Source organism: Peromyscus maniculatus, chromosome 2 (genome assembly GCF_049852395.1).
Source record: "Peromyscus maniculatus bairdii isolate BWxNUB_F1_BW_parent chromosome 2, HU_Pman_BW_mat_3.1, whole genome shotgun sequence".
NCBI classification, from domain to species: Eukaryota; Metazoa; Chordata; class Mammalia; order Rodentia; family Cricetidae; genus Peromyscus; species Peromyscus maniculatus.
The window spans coordinates 2,800,801-2,817,156 of NC_134853.1; the positions used below are offsets into that span (position 1 = coordinate 2,800,801).

At 41.2% G+C, this 16,356-nt stretch overlaps 1 protein-coding gene across 3 annotated transcripts in view; it reads left to right on the top strand.

The window, feature by feature from the left end:
- Mtfr1 (mitochondrial fission regulator 1) overlaps nt 1-16,356 on the top strand; it is a 33,045-nt gene that overhangs the window by 6,990 nt on the left and 9,699 nt on the right. For 2 of the 3 annotated variants that reach the window (XM_006974730.4, XM_076563666.1), the window contains exons 2-3: nt 8,411-8,552; nt 14,087-14,185. In XM_006974730.4, the coding sequence (XP_006974792.1) occupies nt 8,487-8,552; nt 14,087-14,185 (165 nt within the window). In that variant the 5' untranslated portion in view covers nt 8,411-8,486. Of the gene's footprint in view, nt 1-8,410; nt 8,553-12,230; nt 12,340-14,086; nt 14,186-16,356 lie in introns of those variants that run through there. The other variant, XM_042270666.2, reaches the window with a different exon arrangement.

Below are 16,356 nucleotides of genomic sequence, written 5' to 3' on the forward strand. Positions count from 1 at the left end.
GGGCAAGCAGGCAAAAAAGCGGAGATTCCTGCTTCTGCACCCTCGTGGGCTGCGACCAGCAGGTGTAGCCTAGATTTTGGATGAGTCTCCCATCTCAAATGAACCAACTAAGAAAAATCCCTCACAGGTGTTCCAGCTGCTTAGGTTCTAGTCCATTCCAGATGCGCTTAGGTTGACAAGATTAGCTATTGCACATATACATACTTAAATTTATATACACGTGCACATATGTATATATGTATACACACACACACACACACACACACACACACACACACACACACACACACACACACACAGGAAATGCTGTTTGGTTGGTTGGTTGGTTGGTTGTTTGTTTTTCCTTAGACAGAGTTTTCTGAGTCTTGGCTGTTCTGGAACTCACTTTATAGATCAGGCTGGCCTCAGTTGAATTCAGAGATCTGCCTGCCTCTGCCGTGCTGGGATTAAAGGCGTGCGCCACCACCGCCCGGCCAGAGCACTATATTCTTACACTTACTAGTTTCACAAAGAACCGACTTTTTCATTCTTAGTTGCTTTTGTTTTTATAAAGGTCTCTATATATGGCCCATGCTGGCTATGAACTCGCAATTCTCTTGTCTTCACCTCTAAAGTGCAGGAGTTAAAAGAATTTGCCTTCATGTCTGGCTAGAGAGCCAACTCTTGACTATACTTTCCTGTCTTGATAGGTCTCTGATGGTTTCAGGGACAGGATTTTGCTTTTCTTTTTTTCCAGCTAATTTACTTGTCCTAAGTGAGAGGAGAGTTTGTTTGAATATTACTCATAGAAGCAAAAGTCAGTGTCTGTCTGTCTGTCTGTCTGTCTCTCTCTCTCTCTCTGTGTGTGTATGTGTATACATATATACAATTTGTTTTTGAGGCCAGGTCTCCCTGTCTAGTCCAAGTCTTGAACTCTTTTTTTTCTTTAAAAACTTTTATTACATTTTAATTAATGTGTGTGCATGTTTGCGGATGTGTGTGTGGCACACGGTGGAGGTCAGAGGACAAGTTGCAGGAGTCAGTGTTTTCCTCTCACTGTATGGGTCCTGGGAATCCAGCATGGTCGTTAGGCATGACAGCAGGCGGGCAACTTTACCTCTATGTGGTGGTATTGTGTTCCCCAAAATATTGTGCACCCTAATAAACTTATTTGGAGTCAGAGAACAGAACAGCCACTAGATATAAAGGCTAGAAAATGGTGGCACTCACACCTTTAATCCTAGCATTCCAGAGGTAGAAATCCCCCTGGATCTCTGTGAGCTCAAGGCCACACTGGAAATGGCCAGGCATGGTGACACACACCTTTAATCCCAGGGAGTGATGGCAGAAAGCAGAAAGGTATGGTATATAAGGCATGAAAACCAGGAACTAGGCTGGTTAAGCTTTAGGTTTTTGAACAGCAGTTCAGCTGAGATCCATTTGGATGAGGACACAGAGGCTTCCAGCCTGAGGAAACAGGATCAGCTGAGGAACTGGCGAGGGGAGGTGACTGTGGCTGGTTCTACTTCTCTGATCTTCCAGCATTCACCCCAATACCTGGCTTCAGGTTTGTTTTTATTAATAAGACCTTCTAAGATTCCTGCTACATCTCTAGGTCATCTTGTTGCCATTTCTTTGAACTCTGATCCCCCTGCCTCAGCCTTCTACATACTGGAGTTAGAGGAACATCACCACATCTGGCTTGACAGCCACTTAACAGTTGAGCAGCTATTACACACTGTCCCAAAACTGAGATATAGTGTCTTTCCAAGTGAATGAGAAAAGCAACTTGGGCATTGTTTTAATGTGCTAATGCACAGAGAAATATAGGCACAGGAGGGTCTTAATTCTGGTTGATCAAGAAAGACTTCTTAGAGGAGGCATAGCTAAGCTGAGACAAAGAATTAGTAAGACCTAAATTAGTATAGGAGACAGTAGGGAGGTAGAACACTGACTGCAGGCTGAGCATTGAGGAGAGGATATTGGATTTCTGGGGTTCCCTTTATGACTCTATCAAAGCATACACTATGAATGATGGAGAGGACAACAGAGAACTGACCAGCTCATAATAAATTAGGATAGCAGTGCATGGAAAGGAAGGAGTAACTATCCAGTTGTTTACAGTTGTGAGCTTTCTAATAATAGTAAAGACTGAGATGGTATCTCGTGAAGACAACTTGATTGATACAGAAAATGAAAGCAAAAAGGAATAACTGGCGATACAGATGTGATTTTCTCAAGTAAAGGACATGGACAACAGACTTAGAAGATGAATTTGGATTTTCTTTTGAATGCAGAGGGGAGAAACGAGGAAATAGTGAGAGAAGAAGTAGTAAGGTTAGAGAGAGAACTGATGCCGTGCAGGGCGTTTTTGGTATTGTAAGACCCATGCAGTGCCAGTAGAGGAGACCTGAGCATTTGCTTGGACAGAGGGACGGGAGAGACTGAGGGTACAGTAAATGCACAAATGCAAGTAAATATGTGGCAGGGCACTAAGAGATTTGTACTCAGATGATGCATCAGTCTGTTGCTTTATCTGCTGAGGAATGGAGGAGGAAGATCGATTTAAGTAATAGTCCGTTTTCTGCTCCCTTACCAGAATATCCAGGAAAGATAGTTGTTTAAAAAAAAAAAAAAAAAAAAAAAAAGCACCATTTGGCTCTTTTGGAGACTAGGAAGTGCAGTACCTCGGCACCTGTTTCTGGAAAGGCACACCGCCCAATGAGGAAAGGTGACCAGCATGGGTGGGGGAAGTTGGGGAGGTGACATGCACACAAGGTGTTGAACTGGTTCTTCCAGCCAGAAACCAACCACATTAACACACCCTCCCTGTCTACCCATCATCATGGGCTGATCACCATGGTCTGATATCCCATCTGGATATCTCCTTGGGTATCAAGTTTTTGTTTATTGTTTTGTTTGAGGCTGGGTCTTGCTATGTAGCCTCCACTAGCTTTTATCTCAATATAGCTGATTTTGACATTGAACTCAATGCAGTCCTGTCCAGCCTCTAAGAGTACTAGGATTTTATTACTACTTGGGGGATTAGTTTTCTTTCAACAAGATCATTGTGCAGAGCCAGGCCTGGAGGTGGCTCACACTTGTTTGGGTTTCCTGTATTTGTTTTATTTTATGTGTGAATGCCTGTATTAAATCACATGCAATGCAGGACTATCAGAGGCCAGATGAGGGTGGCAGGTTTCTGGAACTGGAGTTATAGGTGGTTGTTAGAGCTGCCATGTGGATGCTGGGAACTGAACTCATGAACTCAGATCTCTGCTAGAGCAGCAAGTACTTGGGGTCACTGAGTGGCTCACACTTGTAATTCTATTGCTTAGGAAGCAGAGGGAGAAGGATCAAGCCATCTTTGCACACATAGTGAGAGTAAGGCCAACCTGGGCTACCTTGTAGCCCCAACCAATCGAAACAAAAACAAAAAAATTGGAGGGAAAAAAAAGCCTGGAGGGCATAGTCAAACTGTATGGATAACGTTGAAAGAGCTGGTCTGCCAAGTGTAGGAGGGGGTAGTTAGAGAGGTCAGAATGTGTAAAAAAGCTCAGTACATTTTTGTATAGCCTCATTGCTAGAAGGAAGAGTTATGAAATTCTAAAGTTTCAGAGAAAAAATAGCTGAAAGTAATGGCAAATCTGTGAGTCACGTGATCCTTGGATGTGGTAGGTACAGAGTGAGGGTGAAGACTGGCTAGGAGAACAGTGCTGCATAGGCCAGGCAGGGATGCAGCTCCATGGTACAGCTCCCCTTGTGTGGTGAAGCCATTCAGTACTGCGAAAAGGAGAAAGAGACTTATGGCCAAATAGGATTTCTTTTTGATGATGCTAAGGTCTGAACCTGGAGTTTGTGCATGGTACAATCCTCAGCCCTAGATTTGGTGTGTGTGTGTGTGTGCGCGCGCTGCTCTTATATATCCTAGGTTGACTTCAGATTGACTGTACAGCTGAAGATAGCCCTGAGTTCTGTCTCCCAGGCACAGGCATCATAGGAGTTCACCGCCATACCCAGATCCTAAGTTTTGGTGTGCTTTTGTTGTATGTATGTACATATGTGTGTATGCATGCATTTATTTATTTATTTAGAGCCAGTGTCTTGTTATGTAGTCTTGGCTGGCCTGGAACTCACTGTATAGACCAGGCTGGCCTCACACAGAGCTCCATCTGTCTCCACCTAAATTTTGGTTTTAAGTGAGACACTAAACATTTTCAAACATTGCCTACAAAGTAATGACTATATAAGGATGAAGACTGCTTCTGTCTACTCTGGTCAGCTTTTATAGTTTGATAAATGTCTTTCTGTACGTAAGAAAAATAAAAAGTGGAGGATTTTTATAAAAATGAAATCATACTGTTTAGAGAGCATTGTTCCTAATGATGTGACTGGACCTTCAAGTCAGTATATAAACTATATATTCATAGAGTTTTATAATATTCTATGATTTTTCTATTGATAACCTTTAAAACTACTACAGAGTATGTTTTAATACAGCAAAAAAATTTCCATTGCTGTGTAACTTGTTCAGAGGCTGTATTTTAGCTGGCTGTGGTGGTGTATACTTTTAATTCCAGCACTTGGGAGGCTGAAGCAGGTGGATCCCTATGAATTGGGAGGCCAGCCTGGTCTACATAGTGAGTTCCGGCCAGCAGGGCTATGTAGAGAGACTGAAGGGTTCTCTCGGGCTCAAGTATGGCAAACACGGCCCCTACAGGCTTTGCCCTTCCCCCTCCCTTGCTGAAAACCATTAGGTTACATTCCTAAAGCTAGTGCCCAAGGTCCATTCCCTTATTTGGCCACTGACTCATTCCTGATCCAAAACACCAAGGTCCAACAATCAAAATTCATTATTTAGCTAACTTGTCCAGTCAAGGTTAACCAACTACCCTTGCTCAGACTCTCCCTTTTTCTCCTTAAAAACCCACTCCTCTGCAAAAAAACACCCACTTGCTACTGCTGCTGCTTGCTGTCTGCTTTGCCTGATTCAGAGGCTCCTCCTGCCCCTGCCCATCCAGGGTAATAAATCTCCTTTGTGCTGAGAACTTGGTGTCTGGGTGAGGCCTGTACTGACTCCTGAGGGCAGACCAACCTCCCCAACAGACCCTGCCTCAAACCAAAACCCAAACAGAGGTTGTATTTGTAAAACGTTGAGTTGAAGAATAACTACACTCCTGAAAAGTTTGCAGACATCTTGGCGAGTTATTAAGAAGTCTATACATGAGTATCTGTGCCAAGAAATAGAACAGCGCCAGGAGCCCCAAGCTCTGCTGGGACCTCTTACCAGCCACAACCTCCTTCCTCCTCCTTGTTTGCCCTTCTTTTAAGGCGGGGTCTCAAGGAGTCCAGGCCAGCCTCAGACTACTATGCTGCCACGGGGGACCATGAGCTGGTTTCTGCCACCTCCTCCGGGTGCAGGGATGACAAGTGCCATGTGTTTTAGTCTTACCTTCTTATGTCTTTCTGACAATGGGCGTCCTCTGTGGGACACTGATGGGACCAGTCACTAGACTAGTCAAGTGTGCAGAATTACTTTCAGGGAAGGCCTTAAAGACTCAGTGAAAGTCACAGCTGAACGACAGGAATGAATTGAGTGTCACAGACATAATGTGGGGTAGTTGGTGGTGAAGAAGCAACACTTGGGAGATATGGAAAGAGAATCAGGAGTTCAGGTCAGAGCTGGAGAGCTGGCTCGGCAGAAAGAGAATCAGGAGTTCAGAGTCGGAGCTGGAGAGCTGGCTCGGCGGAAAGAGCACTTGCTGCTATTCCAGAGGACTGAGTTTGGTTTCCTGACCTCCTTCTGAAAACCACCTAGATCCCGCTCCAGGAAATTTGATGCCGTCTCTGGCCTTTCTTGGGCACTCACATATGTGTGGCATACAGGCATACTTGGATACAGAGCATAAAAAATAAAAAATCTTAAAAGCTGAGAGCTCATTCCTTTGCTGCATCCTATGTTTGAGGTTTTTTAACAAAGGGTGGAAATTGCTGGGAAGCAGCATTGACAAGTTTAAGGGAATAGTGAAGAGAAACCTTTTGGAGAAGTCTGTAGAAGGAGCAGTATTCCAGTGGCTAGCCAAAATCCCATTAAAGAATGAACATGGGCTAGGAAAACTCAATGTTGGGTGATTATGTTGACTATGTGGGGTTGGGGAATGTTCCATTGAGCACAGTGGAGGTCATTAGGTCACTTATCCCTCCCATTTTCAATTTGGCATGACATTTTCAGTCTCTATAGTTAGTGAGTCAGTGTGTCGTAAGACTCTATAATCTGTACATCTTATGGGTTCTGATTTTCTTGAGAACCCTGATCAATACAGTATTAAAAATAAAGAAATCTGGCTATGTATGGCAGCACATATAGAGAACTCAGAAAGTAGAGGCAGGAGGATCAGAAATACAAGGTTGGTCATTCTAGTTTACGCAGTGAGTCAAACCTGGTTTGAATTACATTAGACCCATCTGAAAAAAAGAATAATGCAAGCAAAAAACAAAACACAACCCAGGGTTGGGGAGGTAGCTCAGTAAAGACAGGAACCTGCATCTAATTCCCAGAACCCAACTGAAAAAAACTGAGTAGGGTAATGAATGCTTGTAATCCCAGCACTGGGAAGAGGAGATAGGCAAATCCCTGGGGCTCGCTAGCCAGCCAGTATACTCTACTCAGGCAAGTTCCAGGCCAAGGAGTAACCTTGTATTGAAAGAAAATGGGGTTAAAAAAAAAGACAGCATCCGGGGAATGGCACCCGAGAATGTCCTGTGATACCCACAAGCGGGTAGGTGTTCATGCATTTCTCCACTCAATACAAAAAGATGTACATAGATGTAGTTTTCTATTAATAATTATTAACGCTTGGAAGCAATTGATGTCTTTAGTAGATGACTGAATAATAAACCATGGCACTTTCAGACAAGGAAATACTACAAAAGAAATTCTCTCTCTAACCTGAAAAGATGTGGAGAAACCTTAAGTGTATCATACTGGGTAAAAGAAGAGGGACTGAGAAGCTGCATACTGTAGGATTCCAGCCGAGACAAATCTGAAGGACTTTAAAGGATCGGTGTGCTTACAAGGATAATAAGTTAGCTGGGCATGGTGTGCACACCTTTAGTCAGAAGCAGGTGGGTCCCCGAGTTCAAGACCAGCCTGGTCTACAGAGTGAGTTCTGGACAGCTAGGGCTACCCAGAGAAACCCTGTCTTCAAAAACAAAACAAAACAAAACAACAACAACAACAAAAAACACCAAAAAAACAAAAACAAGAAATTAAAATTTGTGTTTATTTGTGTTGAGACAGGGTCTTGCTGTCTGGCCTACACTGGCTGGAAGCTCTCATTTCTTCTTGTGCCTCAGGAGTGCTAGAATTACGGGAGTATACCACCACATTTGGATCTGTACACATCTATATTAAGTTATTCCCTCAAAAAAAGTGATAGGGTGCTGTTATTTTATTTGTGGACAGGGTATTACTGTATAGGCCATGTATATTGATGTCCATCCTTCAGCCCCAGCCTCCTGAGTGCTACCACACCCATGAAATGTTTAGTATGTGCTTTGTTTTTTTGATTTTTGATGCTTTTGTTTGTTTGTTTGTTTTTGTTTTTCGAGACAGGGTTTCTCTAAGGAGTAGCTTTGGCTGCCCTGGAACTCACTGTGTAGACCATGCTGGCCTCGAACTTAGAGATGCCTCTGCTTCTGCCTCCCAAGTGCTAGGATTAAAGGCATGTACCACTACTGCCCAGCTTGTTTTGTGTTTTAATTACATGATGACTTGTAATTTAGGGTGGCTTTGAATACCCGATCTTCCTGCTTCTATCTCTAAAGTCCTGAGATTACATGTGAGGTTCGCCACATCCAGCTGCTTTATTAAAAAAAATTTCCAGCCATGTCTGTTTTGACAGTTTTGAGTCTTTGCTTTTTAAGTTCCTGTTGACTCAGAGAAGATTTAGTCATATAACCTGTATAGATCAAGGTGATCTACAATGTCTGACCAAAGGTCTAGTCATGGACAACGTATAAAGTAATGAAGACACACATGTTCTGGTTAGAGTTGGACATGCAGCATGATTTTACCATTACATATGCTCTGCCATCTCAGCCTATTTTATTATTATTATTACTTGTTTGTTTATTGTTGTTTTGTTTTGAGACAGAATCTCTAGGTAGCTCTGACTACTCTGAAACCGTGTAGACCAGACTGGTCTCAGACTCACAGAGTTTGCCTGCCTCTGCCTCCTGAGTGTTGGGATTAAAGGTGTGTGCCTAACATGTAAGCAAGCTGAGAATGTGTAATTTTTTTTCTCTTAATTTGCACACCAAGTTTTGATGTGTTGTATTTTAAGCTGACTTTATAAGACATAAAAATAATAGAAGTTCTAAATAAGAATGACCTCATGTTAGTACTCAGCATTTGCATTGAAAATTTCAGCGTGCTCTATGGACCATGTGCTGCTCTGGATGCCTGAAGCATTTGAACTGCAGGTTGGGAAGACGTGGACACCTAAATGCTGGGCTGGATTAAGTGCCTGATGAGGATGGTGATTCAGCAAGTTGGGGTCAGCATGCAGTCGGTGAGTGCTCACCATCCAGCCTAAAAATCCAGACATTTCGATGTTCTGAGGCTTTCCCGAGGAAAATGATATGAACATTAACAACATTTACAATTATTGTTTGCATTCTGTGATTTGATGGCTATTTAAATCATAGAAGTGGGTCTGTTCCTGGCACAGTGAGGCAGTAACTTCCTAGGTTATGCTCAAAACTTATTATATTATTGTAGTTACTTGACCTTAAAAACAATGCATTCACTAATGAAGAAAAGGATTAAATCTATAGAGAATCACTGATTGTTTGGCTTGCAATTTGTAACTTTGTTTTTTAATTAATATTAAATATTATAAGTAAATGATAAAGCATGTTTTCCTAAAATGTAACAATAGCGAGAGAGAAAATTTAGCCTAATTTATAATTCTGTGCCATAGATTTTTTTTAGCTCTCCTGGAAGGTGATGTGTAGGCCAGGCTGGCCTCAGAGATTTTTGTCTCCGAATAAAAATACTTGCCCGTATAGTTAAAGATGGATTAGATGGCAGTCTGTCTGGATGGGATGTCAAGGGAATAAAGAAAGGACAGAATGAAACTGGGATCAGGTGGTTAGCATGCATTATGTATTTTCTCAAGGACTTGGCATGAAAATGAATTTGATTTAATGCTTGAAAGTGTCCTGGAAGCCCAAACTGTCCTCATCCTTCACCTGTTTTATCTACATCCTTACTTTTTAAACATTTAAAACTTTTTTTTTTTTCATTCATTGTGCATGTGTACAAGCATTGGAGAGACTTCAGGAGTTGGTTCTTCCATTATGTGAGTTTCAAGAATGGAACTCGGGCCATCAGGCTTGACACCAAGTGTCTTTACCTGCTGAGCCATTTTGCTGGCTGGAGTCTGTGTCTCTCTGGAGATGAGCATTTGTGTGTGTGTGTGTGTGTGTGTGTGTGTTTATTTACTTGCTGTATTGGACATTGGACCTAGGGCCTGGTACATGCTAGGCATGTGCTCTACCCCTGAACTCCATCCCCCAGATCCTTGTATGATGTGTGGATGTGGGTGAATACTATGGCACATGCTGGAGGTCAAAGTTGTGGGTTTCGGGGATCAAACTCCAGTTGCCAGTCTTGGGCAAGCCCCTTTAACTGTTGAGTCTTTGCACCAGCAACTCCTCATCCCTGAAAAGCAATGTTAGATTGTCTCACAAAGCCACCTCTTGGTTAATTGGGATTACAGGTCATGTCACCAGGCCTGATTTAGCTCTGTGTTTTACTGTAGATATCAGAAGAGGGTATCAGATCCCCCGGAACTGGAGTTAAGAGACCACTGTTTGTGAGCCTCCGTGTGAGTGCTGGGAATTAAACTCAGGTCTCTTGGAAGAAGAGTTAATCCTGTTAACTACTGAGCCATCTCTCCAGCCCTCAACATTCTTTTTGAACGTGTGTGTGTGTGTGTGTGTGTGTGTGTGTGTGTGTGTGTGTGTGTGTGTACATGTACCACAGCATGTGTATTTAAATTAGAGGGCAACCCCAATTGGAGAAAGGCAAGGAAAGAAAAGGCAAACTCCAGCCAGCAAGATGCTCAGCAGGAGTTCTATCTTCCTTGGAACCCACCGAGTGGGTGAAAGCCTGCAAGGCTCCTTGCAGTGACTCCTGCGGGTCTCCACCATGCTTGAATATATGAACACACACACACACACACACACACACACAAATAAATGTAAAGAAGCGTTTAGAATTTAAATTAGAGGAGTGAGTTTTCTCCTTCTTTCACAGTGAGGCTTCTGGGTATTGAACTCAGGTCAGGCTTCTTTACCTGATGAGCCCTCTCACTAGTCATACTCCAACATTTGTTTGTGCTTAGAACATATTCGTAATGTTGGAATTTTTTTCTCAGTCCTATATGTTTATCCTTAAGTAGGAATTTCAAAATTTGTGTTTCTATTTAGACTTTTTTGAGATGGTCTTAACTGTGTAGGCCATGCTGGACATGAACTCAAGATCCCTCTGTCTCAGTCTCCAGAGTGATGGGATTACACCAGGCCTGCATTCCAGTATGACCGGAACTGGTCCCAGCAATTTCTGTTTGAAAAGTTAAAGGCAATATGTAATTTGTATTAGCAATCTATTAATACACATTATCTCTTTGTTTCATTTTGTTCTGTGGAGGAAGAGTATAAATGAGTAAAGGGTAAGGCTACTCTCTAGTTAGGGATTCTGCTGTCATTCATATGTGTGTGGTGTATGTGTACATGCATTTGTATCTGGGCAGTCGCATGCCAGCACCCTTTTTTATTTTCCTTGGCTCCTTTGGAATTAGGAATATATATTTATTGGATCTCTTTAAACATTGTGATTAATGGTGTGGATTTCCCCCCCAAATTGTTACACGTACATGTTAATTTACAAATAATTTCAGGGATAAGAGACTCAAACTATATCGTATAGTTTGAAGAAAATACTAGAAAGAAGCTTATTGTTTGACTAAATATTTTCTTTCAATTAATAATGTATATTAGTTCCTAATGGATTCCTGTGTTGAGCAGGGACAGATGACGGCTTCAGATTCTGGCTTGGAACATCAACACTTCTACAGCAGCATTTCACAATTGAAAAAGAACAAAGTGCTTTCCCTTTGTCTCCTTGCTCTCATCACTGTGAAACACTGTTGCTAAACGTTATGGACTGTCACTGCAAGACACAGGCGTGCACAGATACACAGGCGTAGTCGATTATCTTTTAGCAGTTGTCATAGATAAAGCAATATATAGTTTCTTCTTAGAAGTGGATTGTCTTATTAATTAGATCAAATGTTCTAGGAATGACAGTTTTCTCCCTGCTTTCTCTTACATCTGAAAAAAAAAAATGATGACAGTTTGTCTCTAGAGAGTCTGCCCTTCCCAAACCAGGATTCTGACAAGCACAGTTCAGCCCCAAGTTAGGGTAGGAGATGCACTTGGGTCATGCAGCCTCCCAGTGCACAGATGGTGACTTTTCAGTGCCATCTGCTCACTGTTTCTTCCCAGCCACTTACAATTTCTTCCCCACTGCGAGGGCTGTATTGAAAGAAAAAGAAAAAGAAAAAAAAGAAAAAAAAAAAAAACCAAAAAAAAAAAAAAAAACCAACTAAAAAACAAAACCAAAAACCAGGTATAAGGACCTGGTGTCAGACTTCTGGAAATTAGCTGTTCTTTCCTCTCATTTCTTACCATCTAATGGAGACTGTGACTCTTCTTTCTAAATATTCCAGTCATTGTTACATTAACCTTTGCTTCATTCTGTTTTCATACGAAGTACTGGGTAGTTCACAAGGATCAGAAGAGCAACATATTATGTTAATCTCTTGTGTGTGCTTAAAAAAATAACAACACAAAGCAATCTGTTCTGACTTTGTAGGCAAACCCTAAACAGTTTACTTATTCCTTGTAATGAAAAGCTGGCTCACTGGCCACCTCTCTTCCTGAAAGCACCTGGCATTCTTTGCCCCTGGTATTTAACAGATGGGAAGATGCTAGTGAGGGTCGCTGGAAGCTGGCAGATGCTCCGGCTCCTGACCTGGGCAGGCCCTTGAGTTTTTCTTTGTGAACTTTTGTCTTCCCTGGGCAGGAACTTGTTTCCTAGAGAGGTGGAGGTTCACTTCCGACTAGGTAATCGTTACATTATGATGCACAAATAGCATTCCATTTTTCCTACATCATAGAGTTTTGGCTTGTGACTAAATGGAAGATTGGAAAAGAAATGAGTGAGTGGTGTGGTCACTATTGCCCTATGGGTTTTGTTTTAAGAGATCAAGACCTATTAAAATGTACAAGGTAAAAAGTTAGCTTAGTGACTATTTCATAATGACTCTATTGTTTCTTGGCTGGTGATTCTTTACCTCTGAAGAACTGTGAGAACTGTCTCCTCTGTCAGAAGCGCTTCCTAGTCCTCATGTAATGAAGACTGCTAATGGCCCTCTCTAATCCATGGAGCCATTGATACTTTGCTGTAAGCTTGGGTAGCTTTGCCTCTTAAATCTTTGAGTAACTTAGTTTGTATTTTAATTATCTGCCGACCCAAATTTCCAAATTGTGCTATCACTTTTTATTTACATTGGTAAAGAAAGAATTCTGGTTTTTGTTGGCTGTTAGAACCAATTTTCTGGAGTTCTCCTAGGTAAAAGTGAAACCAGGAGCATATATGATAGAACACAATTTAAAACATTGAGGGGGGTACCATAGGTACCCCACAAACCTCACTTTGACTCATACATATTAGTATACTAAATTGGATTTGATTGCTAAATTTGAGAATTTAAAGCTATTTCTGCAACTGTTTCATATGCTGCATGTGTTTAGAGAATGGTGTGAGGTCTAGTTTGGTTTAGTGTTACAGGCACCACATAAATGGATACCAATTGCTGGTCATAAATTTTCCATAATTACACTAATATATTGGCGTAATTTCATTCTTTAAATTAGAATTTTGGCTGACCTTAAAAAGGGAACTGTGTCCATTCTTTTATCTGGTTAGTGTTTATTTAGTATTAAGAGATAATTGAATGTGAACGTTTGAGTAAAGTATGGTCTTTTTCTTTGAAAATTACTGTGCTGCATCCTGTACCTCTCTGTTTAGGCTTTTAGTTGTAGCACTCAATCAACATGGCTAGATTTTCTGAGTAAGGAGAGGTAATGTTACAGGTGTCATTTGCAGTGGCTTAACATTTATGTGCATGGGTTTTGCTTATGGAGTTTTTAAGTATAGTCTAGGACACTGTATATTCTCTTCCCAGAGGGATAGCCCTCACTATTGGCAACTCCTAACTCACAGCATTTTTATAAGAATTAAAGACAAGGTCCTTCAAGAAGGTGCCAGTGCAACTGGATTTATCCCCACTAAGGTTTGGTCTGTCACTTTTGTGTAGCAATGCTATTCATGACGCAAAATCACTTCTCAAGCTTCATACTGATTTTGGATTTAATTTGAAAAATCACCATAGCAGAAGTGGCTCACGTTTCCAAAGTTTTATGTTTTTAAAATTCTAAAATTGAAAATATGGTAGAATAGTTAGAGTAGCATTTCCCCTACAGAATCATAAGAAAATAGTTTGTACTCCCAATACAGTATGATTTTAAGTTTGCTAGAGGATATTATTGGGGCTGGTGAGATAGTTCCACTTGCTGCCAAGGAGTGACAACCTGAGTCTGATCCCTAGAACTCATGGAAAGTCTCAAGAGAGAAGAGACTCAGCAGAGCTGTTCCCAGACCTCCACGTGTCAGCCAGTATACACACATCTGAGCACACATACGTGCACAAACACACAAAAAACCAAAAAATTGCTAGATACTATTCTGTATTTCTATATAATATCTTATGTGAAGTTTTATCACTTTAATACCAAGTGTCTGCCTAGCTATCTATTCTTTCAGTTTTGAATTGAGAAATACTAGCTTATTTCCTAGAACATTTAGAACATTCTGATACTGTGATTAATGTGTTAGCATGCACTCAGCAGGCCATTATATTGTATTAACAGTTAGAAAAATTTTGTAAACGTTTGGTTTTCCCTATTTCCTTAGGTACTTTGGTCTGGAAAACCATATGGTTCATCTCGAAGTATCGTAAGGAAAATTGGTACCAACTTATCTCTGATTCAGTGTCCAAGAGTTCAGTTTCAGGTACTGTTTTATATTTTTCAGATTTTCATGGTAATATGTGCCTTAGAATGTGAATGGGCAATGTGCTTTGGAAGTACTGAATTGTTTTTGAGGCTTTCTCTTATTAATAACACTGAAATAGAGAGGATTAACAGCAAAGGTCTTTCTAATTTTAGTTCCTCTGAAGTGATTATTCCAGATCCTCAACATTTATCCTCCTTGAAATGCCTAGGGGAAGCTTGGGAGACCTGTGATAAGACAGTTGTTAATTCCCAGGTGACCTTGAACATATTTGGCCTTTGGGTGGTTATTTAATATGCCTTCTTTAGCTACTCTGGTCCCACAGAAGGCCTTTGTTTGTTGCTTTTTTTTTTTTTTTTGTGGTGGTGGCTAGGGTTTACCTGAGGGCCTTAGGTGTGCTAGGCAAATACACTACCATTTATCTGTACCTTTTGCACTTACAAATGTTTTTTGGGGTCAGCAAGACAACAAGAATGATGATTTTGATCCCCAGGACCCTCATGGTAGATTTGTACACTCACAGTGACACACACAGAGCAAATAAATAAATAAACGTAGAAATCACGAGTGTTCCTCGTGTTAAACAAGCAATATATGTTCATCACTGTGAAGAACTTGAAGGTTTGTGTTTTTATGGGTTATGTTGTGTGAAGTAAAAACAGAAGAGGTGGGTGTACATACTCCTGTATCCCAGCACTTTAGAGGCTGAGCTACGAGAATCGGGAGTCACAGGCTAGCCTGAGCTGCATAGTGATACCATGTTTCTGTAACACAAATGGAAATAAGACAAACCCTGAAATGGAAGTATGCATTTTTAATGTTTTAACCTTAAGAACACATACATATGGGTGACCACAAATATAACCAGGGTAAGAGTTGATGGTAGGATGGTTAATTTGAATTCCACCTGCTGCAAGGGACAAGCCTCTAGGTGAGTTGATCTTGACTATTCTCTTTGGTAATTCTGTTCCAGACTGTTTTCTTGAAATTTGAGGAGTGTTTTTTGGAATTGGAAAAGTTATGTAACTACAAAAGTAATGAGTTACAGTTCCACAACAGGTCATCCATAAGTCTGGCAGCAAAATGGCCCCTTAGAGAAAATGGCCAATTTTTCTCTATCGAACTTGAAGTTTGTACTTTTTGCTAGGTGCTGATATTCTCCTAGAGAGACATGAAACAAGCAAATATGTTAATAAACACAGGGTTAGGATCAGAAATGTCTGCAAAAACCACAAAACCATGTATACAGAGCATAAACAGACTTAGAGTAGTTAAACCATATTAGGTATTACAAAGTAATCTGGAGATGAATGGCTGAAGAATATGGGTGGGTGTGGACATGTTATATGTAAATGCATAAGCCATTTTAGAGCAAGTGACCCACGTTTACTATGCTTTGTATGTACGGAAGGTGTCCTGGAAGCCAGCCCACCATGGACACTAACTAAGCATTTTGTTGTTGCAGTCCATTTCTCAGAATAGTTTTACATTATCAGACTATTTTAAATTAGTCAAGAGTATTATGGTAAGATTCGTAGATATGCCGAGTTTTGGTTTACTGTTTTTCAAATTAAGAAATTCAAATGGATTTCTTAAAACTTTAAGACTACAGTGCCTACTCTCCATTTCTCTGTCTTCACTCTTCAATCTTTTCTGCTAACAGTAGCTTTAACAGGACAGGACCTCCCTACAAATGAACAGTAAGTCCTTTGTTTTCAGACATCTCATTTATCCGTGCATGCCCATGGGAGTGATGTCTAAATCATGCTTGAAGAACTTGGTCTTGTTCCCCTCGCCAGTGCCCACTTCTGTTTGACCTGGACTTTGCTTCAGTTGTCCTGGAAATCGCCTTTCCCGTGTCATGCTTAGTCACTCAGTGAATGGTTCTTTTCAAGCAGTAGCTGAAATGGCCTTTTAAAAAGTTTGGGGTCAGTTTTCTTTTGTCTCTTAATTGAATTTGGCTTCAGTGGGGAACAGCTTGTGTTGGGGAGAGTATCAGATCAAGATGGTAGAGACAGATCTTGACTCTGTGTCAGCTGCTCTGCTCATCGCTGGGGCCAAGTCCCTGACAGAGTGACTCAGGGTAGAGGGCGTCCATCATGTTGGGGAAGGCATGGGGGGCCGGGCTCAGGTGACGCCCTTCGTCTGCAGTCGGAAAACAGAGCAGTGAC